Genomic DNA, 19,183 nt, shown 5'->3' with positions numbered 1-19,183 from the left:
ATTCTTCTCTCATTTGTTCACTTTTTAAAATCTATATTTTTCTCTCCGAATTCTTCTCCTGTTCTTTCACTTTTCAAATTTACAATTGAATCTCACACATGAATCTGATAGATCCAATTATAATTTTAAAAGTAAAAAATATGAGAAGAATCAGAAGAGGATATATAGCACATTTATTTATTTTTTTTTTCAGAATTCATCCAAATATAATTGTAAATTACAAATGTGCCATTAAACAACACTATATTTCTAGATGAATTTCAGAAAGGAAAGAGTTTTCTTTCAAATTGGGTTGGAAGAATTTTTTTCAATCTAGTTTATAAAAGTGACACGTGTCATTTGATCATGTGAAAAGCACATACTTTTTTAATAGCAGTGACAAAGCTAGAATAAATTTTATTAAAAATTTATGTGCATCTCACATGTTATAAACACATATCACTTTTATATACTAAGTTGAAGAAAATTCATCCAACCCAATTTGAAGTAAAACTCTATCCTTTCGAAAATAGTGCCGCTTTGTAGTGCTGCTCCAATTATATACATATTGGCTTTAAAAATTGCAAGGCGAAGCACACTTTGACAGAATCTAAATTTGAAGAAAGTCTGAAGAATATTCACAATGCAAAATTGAATCGTCCAATCTAGGTGACAGGATGTTGTAAGAGATACCAAGAAGTATAGTAGAGCTTCTCTTCTAGCCTTTTCCATTTCATCAATTAGAAGAAGAAAAAAAAAAAATTAAAAAAAGAAAGAAAGTATAGTAGAGCTCATTTTTTTTTTATCGGTTGTGAGGTTGAAGAGGGTGCCACCGAAGAGAAAGGCCACCATCTCGGGAGCGGCTGCTCTGCCACCCCCTTCCACAACAAATGCGTGATTGCACATCTACCCTCTTCCATGGATTTTTGTTGTGGTTATTGTTGTGTACAAGTTTTTAGTCATGTGCCGACGTATGATGAGGCATTACGGTCACATACCACTCAGGCCGTTAAGAATTTAACAAAAGGAAATAGAGAGTAATTTGATAACACTTTAAACTCTAAAGATTGATTTGATGACTTTTAAATCTTAAAGAGTAATTTAAATTTGATAAAATGTTAAGCTTCAAGGACCATTAAAGTAATTTTTCTCTTATATACAACAAGCACAATTTAAAAAATGATACTACATTTACTTTCACTTTTTTATACCAATTTTTTCACAGTGGCTTTTTAAATTATCGTCAAATTAAAATTTAATAAATATTCATCACATATTTAATGATAATTTTAAAAATTACCTATAAATATAGAGAAATGGGTGTAAGTTTAGCTGCCCCAATAACCTGCCTTTGAAATTCATTCTTTCTGAGTATCACTATCCAAGTTGTACCCCAATCCTAAGAGAGACAGAGAGAGAGAACAAAAAAGAAAGAAAGAACCATTTTGGGTTTTATGGGTGTGGGGAAATGTACCTTCAAAGACTTGTTCATTACTTCATTTAGGGAGTACTTTCAATACCCAATAACCTGCCTTTGCTTGCAATGAATCATTCGAAAAAATTAATAGCAACAATGATCATAATAATACTAATATATCATTACAGTCATCAGCATGATGGTGATCACAAATAAATATTACATTTTAAAGAAACAAATAAACAAAAGAAACGGCTCACTCTATGATTGTTGGCCATATTTGTTATTACTTTAAAAAAATAATACGACATGTCTAGAATCGTACCTATATATCACAACCCGAATCCACAACTATTTTACTATGCAGACGTGTTAATATCGATTTATCTTTTGTGTCGTGTATGCACAAGACATCGAACAAAAGACAATTAATCTTAGTAAACTATTTGTAATGCAACATTACATAGTAAATAACAAATCAAATTAAATTTATTAAGAAAGAAAAGTCACATTCTCCACTTGCTCTTGTTTCAAAGCATACCCCACCCAGCTCTACCCACCAAACCACATTTCAAAAAGAGCCCGCTCCATAAATGTATTAAAAACAGCAGAGCAAACAGAGCCCAAAAGAAGAAACAAGTAAAGGAGGGAGACTAAAGGCGAAGACCAGAGGGCTTTGTGTCTCGTTTTTCAGATTCTTACCGTTGGTGGGATTTTTTGGGGGGGAAGGGGGGACTATGGACCCTGCGGTACTGGATGACATTATCAACAGGCTATTGGAGTATCGGCAGGTGCGGGCGGGGAAGCAGGTACAGTTGATGGAGACCGAGATCCGCCAGCTCTGCTCTGTTTCCAGAGAAATCTTCCTCCAGCAGCCTAATCTTCTTGAGATCGAGGCCCCCATCAAGATCTGTGGTGCGTTCTCTCTTGGGTCAACGTTTAGCTTTTGTTTCAATCTTGGAAGCTTGTGTAAAAAAGTTGTTTTTTTTTTTGTTATTGGTTTTTGCACTGTTGGAGAATTTATCAACTCTTACATCATTCGCATCCCAAAAAACCCAACTTTTACACAAAGTAAAATTTTTACCAACTCTTGGGGATTTGCGGTATATGTGATTGGTAATCTCAAAGTAAAAAACTTGGTGTTTCTTGAGGTTTAGTAGTTAGTATCTGATAGTATTCAAGATATCTACGTGCTGTTGTGATGGGTTAGTCTTTTCCATTCCCCTCTACTTCAATCATAGGGAAGAATGGGGACTTGAGGGGATGGAGGATGCTACATGTAAGTGTAAAGTGTTCAGAGTCTTAATCTGCTTTAGAGAAAGTTTTGTAGAAAGGCAACGGCATAGAGGAAGAAAGAGAGAAGCTATATCACATTTATGGTACCCACATACAAGAGGGTCTTCTATCATCAATGAGGTGGTTGGGGTGAACCAGGTCTACTTTATGAAGTTGTCTAGAAGAGCCTTCAAATCTATGAAGTGAAGAAGAGAGAACTGAGGCCGATTTTTCTTTGAGGATGTTTTTTGCCAGAATTTTGATCTTCTTTGGAGGTGCAGATGAGGTTGTCATGAGAGTCTTTGGAGTTATGACATGTTTATCTCATAGCATGGAAGTGATTACATAATGAAAAATATAGAGTTTGGTTGAAATAATCGTCGAGATTTTAGGTACAGCACATTACGGTATCATATGATTAGCGCTTGAAAATGTACCTTCTCCTTTTCCAGTTGACTATGCACTGTAAAGAGTAATTTTCTGAAATCATGAGGCAAAAACCTGCTTTTATGTAGAAGTTAAAACTAGTTGCTTTTAAGAGCGAAGCATATATACCATCAACAGCTCAATAGAAACATGCTATGTTTCGACCTTATTTCTTAAAACAGATTGCTTTTTCCTGTCTTGAATGTGTTGACTACAATACATGAGTTTCTGGTGATATTTGCCAAAATTGTGAAACATAGTTTTGCTTTTACAACTTTTACTACATATAAAAAAGTGAAAGTTGATTATTATTTATTTTATTTCGCTATGGTGCATCAAAATCATCATTTGGATTCCTTTATACCAAATAGAAACGATTCTTTAACCGAAATTCTCAGACAGGTAGTGGTTGGTTTTAGATGGTCTCATCTGATATTGTTTGCCATAACTGATTGACATTGTTGTACCATATATTGATGCTCTGGTTCATGCTGTTAAAGTGGGAAGGGCCTGTGGGTTACGTTGGACTTAGTGTGCTTGATAGACCATGGTTATGATGAAATTAAATCTCAAAACACATACGCTATTATATAAAGGTCGTGAGAGTAGGGGGTTAACTATGGTTGAAGTTAGGCAATATGCTTCTATTTGTCAAGGTTCCATGTTTATTGGGTTGTGCTTATAGCAGACACGTTGAAATTGATCAGTGTGATAACCTACTTGGGGTGTATAGGTGACTTCAGTGGAGACAGAAGTCATGGACTGGGAAGGTTGACATGAAGTAATGTGGGAAATGTCTTTGGGCGATTATTCGTATGAGTAGATCTTAAAAGGCCTAAATTAAATTGGATATTGTGTTACACTATTATGTAATATTTTTAAGCATAAATGATAAATTTATTCCTTCGTTCTTAATGTGAAACATTTGAGAGAAAGGAATCGTCTCCACTTTGAGGATTGCGAGACCTTCGTGCTTTCTTTAAAATTCACTTTTATGAGATCCCTCTTAGATTGGGTTGTAGTCTATGGTCCTTCTTCCTCATTTTTGAATCTTTTTAAACCTTGTAAATTTTTTAGATTTTGGACACCTTTGATGGTTGTCTACCTTGTATACATTTTGTGTATGAGGGCTGTGTTTGTTTTTCATTTCTATAAATTAGTACTTATAAAAAAAAGCATAAATGATAAATATTATAGTGATACAAGTGTAGGAAACAAAGAATACGGCTCCAGATTTCACCTCATACATAACCCCCGATACTGGAAGCATGTTACCCCTAAAGTTGCCAAAACATCTTGCCACAAGTTTTAGATGCTGGAAGCATGGGAAATGGGATCCATTACTAGGGAGAGAGTTCCTGGTAATACTGAAATGGTGACGTACCCTACATAATTTTTTGTTTTCTACTAAATAGCCTTTATTAAAAAGTGAATACGTAATTAGGGTGTGCTAAATGCTAAATTGTGTGTTTAATGTAGGTTTCTAATAGGATTAACTCCAGGAGCTGGGATTTTTTTTTTAATATTCTCTACTTGAGTATGCCATTTGGCAGATGTGTTCTGTATATCTTGATGTATTTTTATCACCTAAATATAGAAGTTTGTTTGTTTTCATGCTAATTTAGATAACATATTAAAAACAATGCTTAACCTTTGACTGGGCTACCTTTTGTTGTTTCTATGATGGGGGTTTGGATTGTTCTTCTGCATGTATCACGTTTATCTCCCTTCAAGTCAAGCGAACACTAGTTTTTATACTTACCAAAAGAAGTGAATACTAATATTTGTTTTTTTTTTTTTTTTTCTTTTACCAGGTGATATTCATGGACAATATTCTGATCTTCTGAGGCTTTTTGAGCATGGGGGTTTTCCTCCTAATGCCAATTATTTATTCCTAGGGGACTATGTGGACCGTGGCAAGCAGAGTTTAGAAACAATATGCCTTTTGCTTGCCTATAAAATCAAATACCCTGAGAACTTTTTTCTTTTGAGAGGGAACCATGAATGTGCTTCAATTAATCGGATATATGGATTTTATGATGAATGTAAACGCCGGTTCAATGTAAGACTTTGGAAAACCTTTGCTGATTGTTTTAATTGTCTTCCTGTGGCCGCGCTCATAGACAATAAAATATTGTGCATGCATGGTGGCCTCTCCCCTGATCTAACAAATTTAGATCAAATCAGGAACTTACCTCGTCCAACTGACGTGCCAGATTCTGGTTTGCTTTGTGATTTACTTTGGTCGGATCCTAGTAGAGATGTCAAAGGCTGGGGAATGAATGACCGTGGAGTCTCTTACACCTTTGGTCCAGATAAAGTGTCAGAATTCTTAATGAAGAATGATATGGACCTCGTTTGTCGAGCACATCAGGTTAGTGACAGTCCCTTATTTGCCCCTATTTTTTGCACTCAAGTAGCTTACCAGGATGCATATTGTTCCAGGTTGTTGAGGAGGGGTATGAATTCTTTGCTGAGAGGCAGCTTGTAACAATATTCTCTGCTCCTAACTATTGTGGCGAATTTGATAATGCTGGTGCAATGATGAGTGTTGATGAAACCTTAATGTGTTCTTTCCAAATTCTTAACAAAAAGTCAAACTTCATTTGAACAAATCTGTGAACACTGCAGTGTGCATTGCACCTTAGACTTGCTAATGTGAGTTTCTTGCTACCACCTTTGTCTTGCAAACTTGGTCATTTCTGAAACATCTGTGTGTTTCAATTTATGTTAATATGAAAAGCTACAACTATATATGATGAATGGCATGTGCTTAGTAATGGGCTTGCCACAATTATTCTTCAATTCTAATTTATATTGTGTCATCACTTGATTCTGCTCTCGAACAAAAATAATTCTCATCATTCTTGTGTTGACACCTTGCTTGCAGAATGCATTTACTCTAATTCTGAACAAAGCGCTGTGAAGATGGAAAGGCTGGATCATAAGCTCCTTCAAACATAAGTTGAAAATCTAGTATCTCTTCCTCTGTGTTGAAGGTATGAGTTATATATATACCGAAAATTCTCTCTTCAGAAGGAGCTTTGTGACTTGTCATTTTGCAGCCAATTGCTATTTAGGGTGGTGGCAAAGTCAGAATTTTGATTTAAAATGATTGTCAAAGCTCTCTCACTGAAATTTTGGTGAGCAAATACATTTGGTCTGTAAATGGCTACACATCATAGACTCCACGGGGAAATTGTTTGAGTTGATGAATATTTATAAGCCCTGCAATAGTACTACTGCTGGGCATTGCAAATGTTGCGTGGTAGCAAATGCTAGTATAAGCAATTAGAGTTTCTATTGCCTTCTTTTCTTAATTTCTTCTCCTCCATGTTTCTTTTTGACATGATTCTGGTCTCCCAAGAGTAAAGTGTTAATCAGCTTTTCATACAAATGTTACGCTTTTAAACGTAATTGTAGCATGCTCCAAGACATGCGAATGTGATTATTCGAGTATGCTTGAAAAATTGTCAAACTGTATTCTGGTTGCTGGAATGTGATTATTCAAGTATCCGACGTTTCAATACATGAGAACTTTGTATTATTATGCAGCTTCCATTTTTCTCATACTTAACCTCTGCATTTGCAGACTTCCCATAATCGATTTTTCTTTTTGATTGTCACTTGAAGGGTTTCTGGCTCCACTGCCTTTTAACTGTCCATAAAAAACTTAAAGCACTCAAATCTACTTTAAAGGTTTAAAACAAAAAAAAAAAAAAAAAATTCTGCTTTAAAGGTGTGGAAATTTTTTTTTTTCATTTTGGGAACATCCACCAGAAAATCAAATCCCATACTGACCAACTTGACTAGATCCAACAGCAGCCCCCCACAGTCCAGAACCAGGCCCTCAAGACTGACCTAGATGAACTGCTCAAAAAGAGGAAGTCCTCTGGAAAAGTAATTCCAGAGAGTGTTATTAGCTAGCCTGTAAGGATCTTAATATAAACTTCTTTCACACTTCAACTATCATTAGAAGCATACAAAATGCCATCGACTTCCTCAAGGCCTCAAATGAAACTTGGCTCTCAGACAGAAGTGGGAACTTGCTCTTAATCACACTTCAAAACCCTCTTCTCCTCTTCCTTCCCTGACTTCTCTGAAAATCTTGGCCCGTTTGGTAAAGGATTGTGTATTGGATTTTTTGTTTGACTAGTAATAAGAAATTATTGATGTAATATAAAGTAGAAATAAGTTTTGAATTTTGTGTAAGGAAAAATAATAAGTTATGTTTTGTAGTGGGTGTTTTGAATAGTAATAAAAGTGATTGATGTGATATAAATTATAAGAATGTTTTGAAGTTGACCTTTTAGGAAAATGTTTTAGGAAAATTTTGGGTTGTTTGCCAAATGAATCCCTTATAAACCCTTTAGAACCTGCCATCTTTGAGGAGGACAACATGTCTGCAACTTAGGCTCCACAAAAGCCCTTGGATCAGATGGTTTTACAGCCTTTTTCATTAAATCCTACCGGGCCACGGTGAAACAGGAGGTCCTTAACTTAGTATAAAGTTTTTTTTAGGGATGGGAAATTCCTAAAAGAGTTGAACCCTAGTCCCCAAGCGACATTGCCCTTCCACTGTTCACCATCTATACCCTATCAAAGTTGCTTTACACTTTGAAATACAAAAAAGGCAGAGGGCTCATGGACATAAAAATCGATATGAAGAAGACTTTTGACAGAATAGAATGGGCTTTCATACTTGGGATTTCAGCTCCAAGTGGATGAAGGAGTGCAATGCATCCGCCTCCTTTTCCATCCTCATTAATAGTTCTCCCTTTGGCAACTTCTCCTCCTCCAAGGGCCTTAGGCAAGGAAATCCCTTTTCCTTTTTATTTTAGGTTGTGAGATCCTTGGAGGAGGATCTCAGCTTCAAGTCATGGTATTGCATCTGTTTACCTCGACCCCTAGGTGGGCTAGGCATCAGATCCATGAAGGGTCAAAACAATGCTCTCATTGCCAAACTTGGCTAGAAAATTATTTCCAATCCTGCTGAAAGTTAAATATCAGAAACTATTCCAGGAGGCTGCTCTTGGGGTCTGGGAAAGTATTCTCAACTCCAAACCTCATGTTGAAGCATGCGCTTGCTTACGAATTTACCCATATTCCCCCCTTCCAATTTGGGACTCTTCTTGGGTTCCCCATATCCCAAATTTTAAACCCAAACCACTAAATGACAGTAGCCTTACCCAACCCATTCTCCTGGTATCAAGCCTCATCACTAAAAATGTTTATTTCCTCCGATTCTATGGAGAGAGGAATCAGGTTATGTGGGATAAAGATAAACAACCCTATTTAATTTTGATAAGAGATCGAGCTGGGCGCTAATCCACCCTGTGCATAAACATGGTTGGTTGGCCTTTAAGCAGTGAATTTCAGTGTTTGGTCAATTAACATGATTACAATTTGCCAGTGAAAAAAAAGGAGTCAAACCTTCAAAAGGAAACACTATTAGTTATGTTTTCCTAGACTAATCACATACTTTATAAATACCTCTCTTCTGACAGGGGAATTTGAAAGCAATGACCCACGCAAATGTGAAAGCATGGCCAATTTTTCCTCCGCATGACATGTACGCCTCGTAGGTAGTCCCCAAAAAAATAATATCAAACAAGTGCATAGTTGAGTAATATAGTTTGCCAATTACAAAATATCATACCATAAGACAATACTTGCATCGAATTACATGGATTTTTTTTTTTTTGCTTAATACCGAAACCAAAACGACTAGAATTAATAATGATAAACCTGGAGGTATTGTGCTGCATAACTATGACTAGTGCCTCCGCCTCTGATTTCTGTGTCTGCAATTTTTATGGTATTCTTTTCCAAGATATAATCGAGGGAAGATCCTGGAAAGAATGTGGTCAACATGTTTGTAATACCATATCCTCCACCTCTTCCAAAACATAAGCGGCCCAATGATAATTCCAATGCCAAAAATAAATCCCAATTCAATACTTATGTAATTCCACTCTATCACAATTCCAGAATTCCAATGTTTTTCTTCATATGTTGGAGGTGACAATTGCGGCTCCTCATATGTGCAGTGTGATTTTAAAGGGATGCCACATAATCTTTCATTCCCTTCAAAGGAAGTTTCCAAAAATGTGGCAAATTGCTTGATGAATGGAATTTTTCCCTCCAACTGATTAAAGGAAAGGTTGAGAACTGATAGGAAAATAAGACCATCGGCAATTTGCATAGGAATCTTACCAGAAAGCTTGTTGCTTGACAGGTCTAGTGACTCAAGATTTGTCAATTTCCCCAAAGATAATGGAATTTGGCCCGTGAAAGCATTATGCGACAAGTTGAGAATATGAAGCACTTTGAGTTCTCCCATTTCTTTAGGTATTGGACCATCAAAACCATTGCAAGAAAAGTCAATAGTGGTGAAGATTTCTAGGATATTCTTCAACTCCACCATTAAACCTTTGATAGTAACTGTTATCATATCTCGATAATAAATTCCAGCCACTTGGGTTTCAAGGTAACTTAGCCTTGATTGGGCCTCTTGTGAACGATTCATCATTGCCATCCAAGTCAAAAGAAGTGTTATTGGAAGGTTACCAGTAAAATTGTTTGAAGCCACATCTATAATTTGAAGCATTGGCCAGGTGGCATTAGGCTCTGGATGAGTAATGGACCCGTAAAATTTGTTAGATCGCAAAACAAGAACCCTCAACATGGATGTGTTCTTCAAGTAAAATGGGAAGGTACCCTTGATGTGGTTGTTCCCAATGTCCAAGACCTCCAACCATTTGCAATTGGCCAAAGATTTTGGTAGCCCCCCTTCTAGTTGGTTTTTATTGAGATATAAAGTATGTAAACCACAATTATTTGGAAATGCATCAGGAATTGTGCCATTGAGGTTGTTTGTCCTTAGATTCAGCACCCCAAGTATACGGCTCATCTTAATCAAGCATTGGGGAATTGTGCCACTAAAGGAATTATTAGACAGATCTAGAAGTTGAAGATTTGTAGCTTTGCATATTGATCTAGGGATGCTCCCATATAATTTATTACTTGAAAGAGACAAGAAGAAAGTGTTGGCAAGGGATTGACTGATGCTTGCTGGTATCTCTCCATAGATCTGGTTGTTTGAAAGGTCTAGATAGTCTAATCTGGATTGGTTTCTCAAGAAATCAGGAAATACTTTCAACTTGCAAGAAGCCAACCCTAAGTGGTAAAATTGGCGGAATGAGGTTAACGAAATGTTAAAACCATTAAGTTCAACCAACAAGTTGTTGTATGAAAGATCAAGCATTAAATGACTTTCAAACTTTTGAAAAACACTAAGGTCCAAGGAGCCAGAAAATTGGTTGTGTGAAAGATCTAACTCTTGCAATGATGGAAGGGAAAGTAGAGAAACTGGAATATTCCCATTCAATGAATTGCCGCTCAAGTCAACAAAATCCAGATTCAAAAGTTCTTCCCACTGAGTGGAGTTAATTTGACCAGACAGATGATTATTATCAAGCCGTAAGGAAGTCAGATTCTTGAACATCCCAAAATTTGGAATTGATCCGTTGAAATTGTTGCCTGACAAGTGCAAATAGACCAATTGTGTGAGGCTTGCAATTGAGCCTGGAATTGATCCGGTGAAACTGTTGTATGACAACTCCAAATAGACCAATTGTGTGAGGCTTGCAATTGAGTCTGGAATTGATCCGTTGAAATTGTTGTATGACAAGTCCAAATAGGCCAATTGTGTGAGGCTTGCAATTGAGTCTGGAATTGATCCTTTGAAATTGTTGCGTGACAAGCGCAAATTGACCAATTGTGTGAGGCTCGCAATTGAGTCTGGAATTGATCCGTTGAAATTGTTGTATGACAAGTCCAAATAGGCCAATTGTGTGAGGCTTGCAATTGAGTCTGGAATTGATCCATTGAAATTGTTGTCTGACAAGTCCAAACTGACTAATTGTGTGAGGCTCAAAATTGAGTCTGGAATTGATCCGTGGAAATTGCATCCCACAAAATCTATTCTTGACAACATTTTAAGTTTACCGATAGAAGGTGGAAATGACGAAGAAAAATATGTATAGCTAAGTTCCATGGTTTGAAGAGATCCATTTGGAGGAAATTCAGGGAAAGAAACTTCAAGTCGAGGGTTATCGAACAACTCAAGCGTTTGTAGCGTTGGAACCTGGAAGATCTTTTCAGGAAATTTTCCATTCAGGTAACAATAACTGAAATCCAAGGATGTCAAATTTTTGAAATCTGCAAAAAAATCTGGAACTGGAGCAGATAAATTGTTCCCAGACAAATCAATAATTGAGAGGGACTGAAGATTTTGTAAGGAGGAATCAATAGGGCCTGAAAGATTGCACTCTGACAAGCTCAGCACTCTCAAATTTGGAAGTGAAGATGATAAAGCTTGACCCCACTCATTACCTTGTGCTGATATAAATACACCATCAAGATAAAGTTCAATAAGCTCCGAAAGTTTCTGAACGAGCACATTTAAATTTGGATTCTCAAGTTTCAGTTGATAGATGTAATAATAGGTCGTAGATAAATCAAGAGTGACCAACCTTGTCAAGCGCGAAATCGCAAGAGGAATCTGCCCTGCAAAGCCAGCATATGCGAGATTCAAATAACTCAAATTCACCAACTTGCCAAACTGTGGTGGAATATGAGAATTGTTGAAGTCATTATAAGCCAAACTCAAGCTTTGGAGGTGCTTAAAACTGAAGAGGCTGCTTGAATTGCCAAGTCCACCCGAGATGTATTCAAAGGACAGGTCGAGACCAATAACACGTCCCTCGTTGCAGGTTACGCCTTCCCAAGAACAACAATCGACACTTTGGTTCCACTTAGCAAGTTTTGTGGACAAAGTAGAATTGAATATAAGGGTATTCTTCAATTCGAGCAACAACAACTGCTGATTGCCCAAACATTGGTGAGACACCGCAAAGACGGTAGAGAAGTTGAGGAAAAGTGTGCAGCAGATGGGCACCAAGAAGAGCCATGAAAAGAAGGAAATTCTCATTTGGAGGGAGGCTGTAGTAATTAAGAGACACTAGCTCGTAGAGTTAAGAATTGAAGAGGTAATGAAATCTATATATATATATATGGTGTGTTGTTGGCGGCTGTAGTAATTCCAGCCAGCGTCTAACAAATTTATTTCGAGAAACGTGGCCTTGGAGTTGGGGGAAGACTCTGAAAAATGTATTATGAAAATGAGAGTCAACAGAGGAGCATGGAAGCTTAAGCTAAAATTTATTTCGAGGTAGGTACAGATTATGAATAAAGTGGGATTTGAGGGGCTAATGAGAGGAAATTAAGGTCAAGTCGTGTAAATCACCTACCAATTCCTATTTGTCCCCTCGATCTATTGATTCCTCATGACTTTCCTACTCCCAATTTATTGGCAGTGGGATATTTCCATGTCATGTTTAATTCAAGACATTTTCAATGGCCCATAATTTGGTGAGGTAGGTATTACAGCATTCACATTGACCTTTTCTTATTTATTTATTTAAAAAAGAAATTATTTAGTTGATTTAGCTAGCCAGTTTTCAAAATCAGAAAATATTGAACTCTTTAAATATTTCTACACTTTAACTAAATATTATATTTTATTAATTAAACAAACTTTTGGATTCTTTACATTAAAAATCTACTTTAGTCGAGAGGAAAGAAAAAAAGAAAAAGAAAATAAAGGAAAGTCCACATACCCCCTCAAACTACCACTCAATTGATAATGTCTCCCAAAATCTTCAATTGTGACAATGTTCCCCTCAAACTACCAAATTATTGTCAATGTTCTCTCCAATGACAAAAGTACCCTTAGTAAAATAAAAACAAAAAATACTAAAAAAAAAAAACCTAAAACTAAAAGTAAAAAATAAAATCCAAGCCAAATTTTTAATCCTTCTTATTGAAATATATATATATATATAAATTGAAAATTTTCGTTTTTTCTATAATTTTTTTTTTAAAAAAATAAAAATTTCTGTTTAAAAAAAATTAAATTTTCGTTTAAAAAAATATAAAATTTTCATTTAAAAAATAATTAAAATTTTCGTTTTAAAAAATAAAATTACAAAAATTTCGTTTTTTTTTTTTTTTTCCAGAATTTATAGGGGTATTTTTGTCTTATTGAAAAATATATAGGGGCATTTTTATTTTTTTACTAACCTTGAGGGGGAACATTGACAATATTTTGGTAGTTTAGAGGGGTCATTATTACAATTGAAAGTTTGGGGGGACATTGTCAATTAGGTATTAGTTTGAGGGGAGTATGTAAACTTTACAAAAAAAAAAAAAAGTATGAAAGAGATAGAACATTAAAAAATAAATAACTTAAACTTTTTGGCTCTATGTATTTGAAGAGTATTAAAACATAAAGTTAAATTCAACATTGAGTGAAGAGTTTGTTAAATAACATGGTTTTGAAGAATTTCCTCGACCTTATATTATGAGAGAATTTAAATCTTTTACGTACAAACTCAAGATTTTCATAGGATAAGTACTTGTAAGTGATCTCGTGTCATGCCAACGTCGTCTATATATGTACCGGTAATTCTACTTCTACATTTCCTTTTTGTTTAATAAAAAGAAAAATATTGAAAAACCTTCAATTTTTGGCTAAAGCAATATTATAAGGATTGACTTCATGTCATCCTGATAAAAGCTTTCTTGATTATTTGTCGCAAATAATTGACATCATGGGGCCCTATGGAAGTAACAAGGCAATTTACATGTATGGTCGAGACTCAAGCATGGAGTCTTTGCATGGAGATCAAATTTATTTCTTATGTTCTATCGTTTTTGCATTAATTAGATAAAACTTCAAAACCCAAAGTGCACGGACCAACGTATTAAATGTGATTTTTATTTTCTTTCTTTGGATTTATTCTCAGTCAGTTAAGAGTGTGTATTCAAAAAGTCTTTACTCATTTTCTCATGTCACAACATCAATAAAGTATTATGACTCAGGCTTTCTATGAAATGATACCATAACATTAGCGTGTTGGGATAGAATTTTAAGTTGAAATTGATTTAGTTGGTTTGAATTGAATGATATTAAATTCATTATCATTTATCTAATATTATCTTATATGAAACTTTTACTATTTAATCAACTACTTAATTATCAATTTTTGTTTTTTCACAAAATCAAGATTATAAGAATAAACTCTTTAGTAACTTCTTCAAAATTAGTGCTTAATTTTGTGAGTATGGATGGAATTGTTAGAATTGTAATGTGATTGTTGATTTTTAAGGAATAAAAATGGAAGGGAAATAATGAGAAAACGGCCTTCTACTTGAAACTCGAAGAAAAGGGTTCGTTATTTTCTTCCAATGAATGACTTGTACAATACGCTTCAGTGCCTTCTTGTACAGATTTGACAACTACAACTCAATTAACATATTAATTCCTCTAGCTAAAGAACTTGCCGCTAATTAATTATGGAAAAAATATAATAATAATAATAATAAAAAACTCTCAAGTAGCCAATTTCAATAAAATCTCATACAGTAATAAGACGTGGCCGTTTAATACATCAAACTACCAAAATGTGATAAAAAAAGGCGTATGTTAGATATCCCTAATATTTTCCCAAGTTTTTTATTGATGTTTCGTTGCTTGTTTTAAATGCTACAGGCGTCCGGATGGAGCCACAAAGACGATCCGGTATCATGCTTCTTGTGGAAAATTTTTCCACATCGATCCAAATTATTTAGGCCAACTGTATTTGTCGCTTAATTTGCTATTGCGAGAATTTATATAAGGATTGACTATATGTCATTCTTACATAAGCTTAATTTATTGATTATTAATCGCAAATGATTGACATCATGGGCCCCTATCGAACTTAAAAGGCAATTTACATGTATGATCAAGACTCTAAGCTTAGAGTTTTTGAATGGAGATAAAATTTATTTCTCATAGTCTGTCACTTTTGCATTGAGATAAGATTTAAAACTCAAAGTAGACAGATCAGCATATCAAATTTGACTTTTTATTGTCTTTGGATTTATTTTCAGTCAGTTAGTTAAGAGTGACTACTCAAAAAGTTCTTACTATTATTCTCAACTATGTTGGGATTATTCAACATCGGTTGTAGAAGAAACTGATGGTCAGTTTATAAGTATGAAAGAAAACCTCATATCTTGAGCTACTTTTTGAGATTGAGGGAGGCCTAAGACCACCCAACATTAGTATTAGAGCCTAAGTTCAACCAACAAGCCTCGACCCAACAATTTACGGGAGAAACGGGTTGTCTCTACTCTGACCTAGGGTCCGATGTGTGAGGAGAAATTATTGGGCTTATCTCACATCGGTTGTGGAAGGGGCTGGTGGTCACTTGAAAAGTGTGAGGGAAAACCCCACCTCTTGAACTAGCTTTTAGGGTTGAGAGAGGCTCAAAACCACCCAATAGACTAAATTAGTTTTACTCAAGCTTTCTACCTAGGGGTACCATAACATGTTGAGATAGAATTTTCAATTTACTCAAGCTTTCTACCTAGGGGTACCATAACTTGTTGAGATAGAATTTTCAATTTACTCAAGCTTTCTACCTAGGGGTACCATAACTTGTTAAGATAGAATTTTCAATTGAAATTTAATAACTTCTACAATTAGGGGTGACAATTTGTGTTCGTGTGTCAAAATCGAGTCGCGTCAAGTCATAGGTTATAAGACAATATAGGTCAACCCTAACCTTTTAATTTTATAGTAAGTTTGTGTTGAGTTTGTAGGTTATATAAAAAATTGTCAGCCTTTATGTTGCGTGCTGGGTTCGGGTTGTGTCGAGGTATAGGTATAAGAATATATAAGTTAACCATAACTAGACCCATTTAATTAAACGGGTCAGACTCTTCAAGCCTAACTCTTAAATTTTCATGTTGAATTTGTGTAGAGTTTGCGGAATATATCAAAAATTTACTGCCCGGCTACAGTATATATATATATATATATATATATATATATATATATATATATTAAAGATACAATACGCTTCAATTTATACAGATTTTAAAACAACTCGATCAATTGACAAACTAATTCCTCTAAAGAACTTGCCGCTAACTGTTCATTTCGTATAATTACTTATTTTTTTGAGTAATTAATTATTGTAATAATTAAAATTAGTACTGTTTCAAATAAATTCCTTCTAGCCAATAGGATAATATTTTCTACGACCATATTTGTCACCAATGATTTTGTTCACGCAATTAGAATTATCAACTATCAAGGTAGGCAAAGATTTCGAAGCTACAAGGTAGGCAAAAAAAAAAAAAAAAAGGACTGCAAACTAAAACTTCTTATGGGAACAATTTATTTAAACAGAGGAGACTCTAACTAATTGTTTCTTGATATATTTTAATTTTCAACGAAAGTACCTATCAAAATGGAACCCAACATTTTTCTATATTCCAAAAATCAACTATGTATGAATGAATATGTAGTAAACATCGCAGCAATTTTTCTTTAGATATACAACATCAAAGAACCAACCAAGAACTCATCTTCAAATAAAATTTAGGAGTAATTTCACTAAAGACTCCTGAACTTTCACCTGATTTGACAAACTCTTTCTAAACTTCAAAATCTCTCAATTTAGTCATCTGAACTTTCAATTGCTTTCAATTTGAACTTCTCCGTCAAATTTAGCCATTAGAAATACCCAAAAAGACCAAAATATCATTGCTTTTCGCTTTCTTTCTTCTTTTTTTTTTTTTTTTTAAATAAAAAAAAATGTTTTGGAATTAAGGGTAAAGTTGAAATTTTATAAAAAAGTCAGCGTATAAACGTCATTTAATGTTTACAATCTAATGGAGGGGTCCAAATAGATTGTAATTAAAAGTTTATGGAACTAAATTGAGAGATTTTAGAATTTGAAAGTATTTATCAAATCAAATAAAGGTCTAAAGATCTTTAATAAAATTACCCTTAAAATTTATTTGAAGATTATCATGAATGTGGGGGAGCTGAAGGGTTAATCAGAGGAAAGGTCAAGTCCTGTAAATCACCTACCATGCTTCCTATCTGTCCCCTATATTTATTCCTCATGACTTTCCTACTCCCAATTTATTGCCGGTGGGAGATTTCGATGTCAAGTTTAATTCAAGACATTTTCAAGGGCCCATGATATGGTGGAGGTATTACGGCATTCGCATTGACCTTTTTCATTTTTCATTTTTAAATTTATTTAGTTGATTTAGCTTGCCGGATTTCAAAATTAGTAAACATCAAACTCTCAAAATATTTCTTTATTTCAACTAAATATTATATTTTGTTAAAGAAACAAATTTTATTAATGAAAGAAAGAAAAAGGTTTGAAAGAGAAAGAACCGTAAAAAAATGAATAACTGTCACTTTTGGGATCTCTGTATTTGAAGAGTATTAAAACATGAAGTTAAATTTAACATTGAGTGAAGAGTTTGTTAAATAACATGTTTTGTGGGTTTTGTTAGAATTTTAGAGAAGCAAAAAGTAAAGACCTCAATGTGAATGCTCTTATATACAAAACTAAACTAATTGGACTCTACTAATAAGAGATATTTCTATGAAGATAAATTCCCCGATGTTTTGGAAGAATTTCCTCAAACTTGTATTTTGAGAGACTTTCGATATTTTGCAAACACAAGGTTTGGGATTAATTCTGCTTTCATCTTTATTAATTGAAAGTCAAAACACTAACTAATAGATAACAAGTGAAGATAACTCTCATTATTTAATTAAAGGGGTAACTGTCTCCAAGATGTAGCTAAATTGGCTAGGACCACGCCTCATGAAGCTGATATCACTAGTTCGAATCCCCCTCCCCCCTCTTGTGTGGACATGTCAAAAATAAATAAATAAATAAATAAAATAAAATAAAGGGGTAACTTCACTAAGAACTTATGAACTTTTACAGATTTGACAAACCTCCTAAACTTTAAAATATCTCAATTTAGTCTCTTGAACTTTCAATTGCAATCAATTTGGACCACTCCGTCAGATTTTAAACATTAAATGACGTTTATACCCTTGAATTTTTTTTATAAAATTCAACTTTACCCTTAATTTCAAAACGTTTTTTTATTTAAGAAAAAACGAAAATCAGGAATATTTTGGTCTTTTTTAGTATTTGTAACGGCTAAATTTGATGGAGGGGTTCAAATTGAGAGCAATTGAAAGTTCAAGGGACTAAATTGAGAGATTTTGAAGTTTATGAGGGGTTTGTCAAATTGAATGCAAGTTCAGGAGTCTTTAGTGAAGTTACCCATTAATTAAACTACTATTACTCTAGGATGTTTAATTAAGCTATTGCAAAGATAACTTTAAGACAACTTCATGAGCTTCATAAGATAAGTGCTTGTAAGTGATCTCGTGTCGTGCCAACGTCGTCTGCCTACTGTTAATTCTACTTCCGTAACACTCCTACATTTCCTTTTTGTTTAATAAAACGAAAAATATTGAAAAATCTTGAATTTTTGGCTAAAGCAATATAAGAATTGACTTCATATCATCCTTATAAAAGCTTTCACGATGTCTTCAAGGGGTAGCTCAATCGGTTGTAGACCACGCCTCGTGAAGCGGAGGTCACTAGTTCAAATACCCCATCCTTCTTCCCTCGTGTGAACATGTCAAAATAAATAAAATCTTCTTGATTATTTGTCGCAACTAATTGACATCATGGGGCCTATCGAACTAACACGGCAATTTATATGTATGGTTGAGACTTAAGCATGGAGTCTTTGCATGGATATCAAATTTATTTCTCATGGTCTATCGTTTTTGCATTGTGATAAGCGTCGAAGTGCGTGTACCAACATATTAAATGTGACCTTTCATTTTCTGTCTTTGGATTTATTGTCAGTGAGTTAAGAGTAAACTCACAAAGTCCTTACTCGTTTTCTTACGCACAACATCAACAAAGTATTACGACTTGGGCTTTCTATGAAAGGATACCATAACTATTGAGATAGAATTCTAAGTTGAAATTGATTTGGTTGGTTTGAATTGAATGATATTAAATTCATTATTCATTTATTTAATATTATCTTCTATGAAACTTTTACTATTTAATCAACCACTTAATTATTATTATTATTATTATTTTTTTTTTTTCACAAAATCAAGAT

At 34.4% G+C, this 19,183-nt stretch overlaps 2 protein-coding genes across 3 annotated transcripts; one reads left to right on the top strand and one right to left on the bottom strand.

Moving 5' to 3' along the window:
• The first annotated feature begins 1,974 nt into the window (after positions 1-1,974).
• On the top strand, positions 1,975-6,514 carry LOC132163295 (serine/threonine-protein phosphatase PP1 isozyme 2-like). Of its 2 annotated transcripts, XM_059573527.1 has the most exons (4): positions 1,975-2,311; positions 4,912-5,471; positions 5,543-5,755; positions 5,988-6,514. In XM_059573527.1, exons 1-3 carry the CDS (start codon positions 2,134-2,136, stop codon positions 5,705-5,707), a joined length of 903 nt encoding a protein of 300 aa, XP_059429510.1. In that variant the 5' UTR covers positions 1,975-2,133; the 3' UTR covers positions 5,708-5,755; positions 5,988-6,514. The 2 variants fall into 2 exon arrangements, with proteins under 2 accessions (XP_059429510.1, XP_059429511.1); XM_059573528.1 differs by lacking the exon at positions 5,543-5,755.
• A 2,177-nt stretch (positions 6,515-8,691) lies between these two features.
• LOC132163293 (receptor-like protein 33) lies at positions 8,692-12,179 on the bottom strand. Its single transcript, XM_059573525.1, has one exon. The coding sequence runs from the start codon at positions 12,090-12,092 to the stop codon at positions 8,874-8,876; it is 3,219 nt and encodes a 1,072-aa protein (XP_059429508.1). The 5' UTR covers positions 12,093-12,179; the 3' UTR covers positions 8,692-8,873.
• Positions 12,180-19,183: the final 7,004 nt, after the last annotated feature.

This window comes from Corylus avellana, chromosome ca10 (assembly GCF_901000735.1).
Source record: "Corylus avellana chromosome ca10, CavTom2PMs-1.0".
Lineage (NCBI taxonomy): Eukaryota > Viridiplantae > Streptophyta > Magnoliopsida > Fagales > Betulaceae > Corylus > Corylus avellana.
This window is presented reverse-complemented; position numbering and strand designations above follow the sequence as displayed.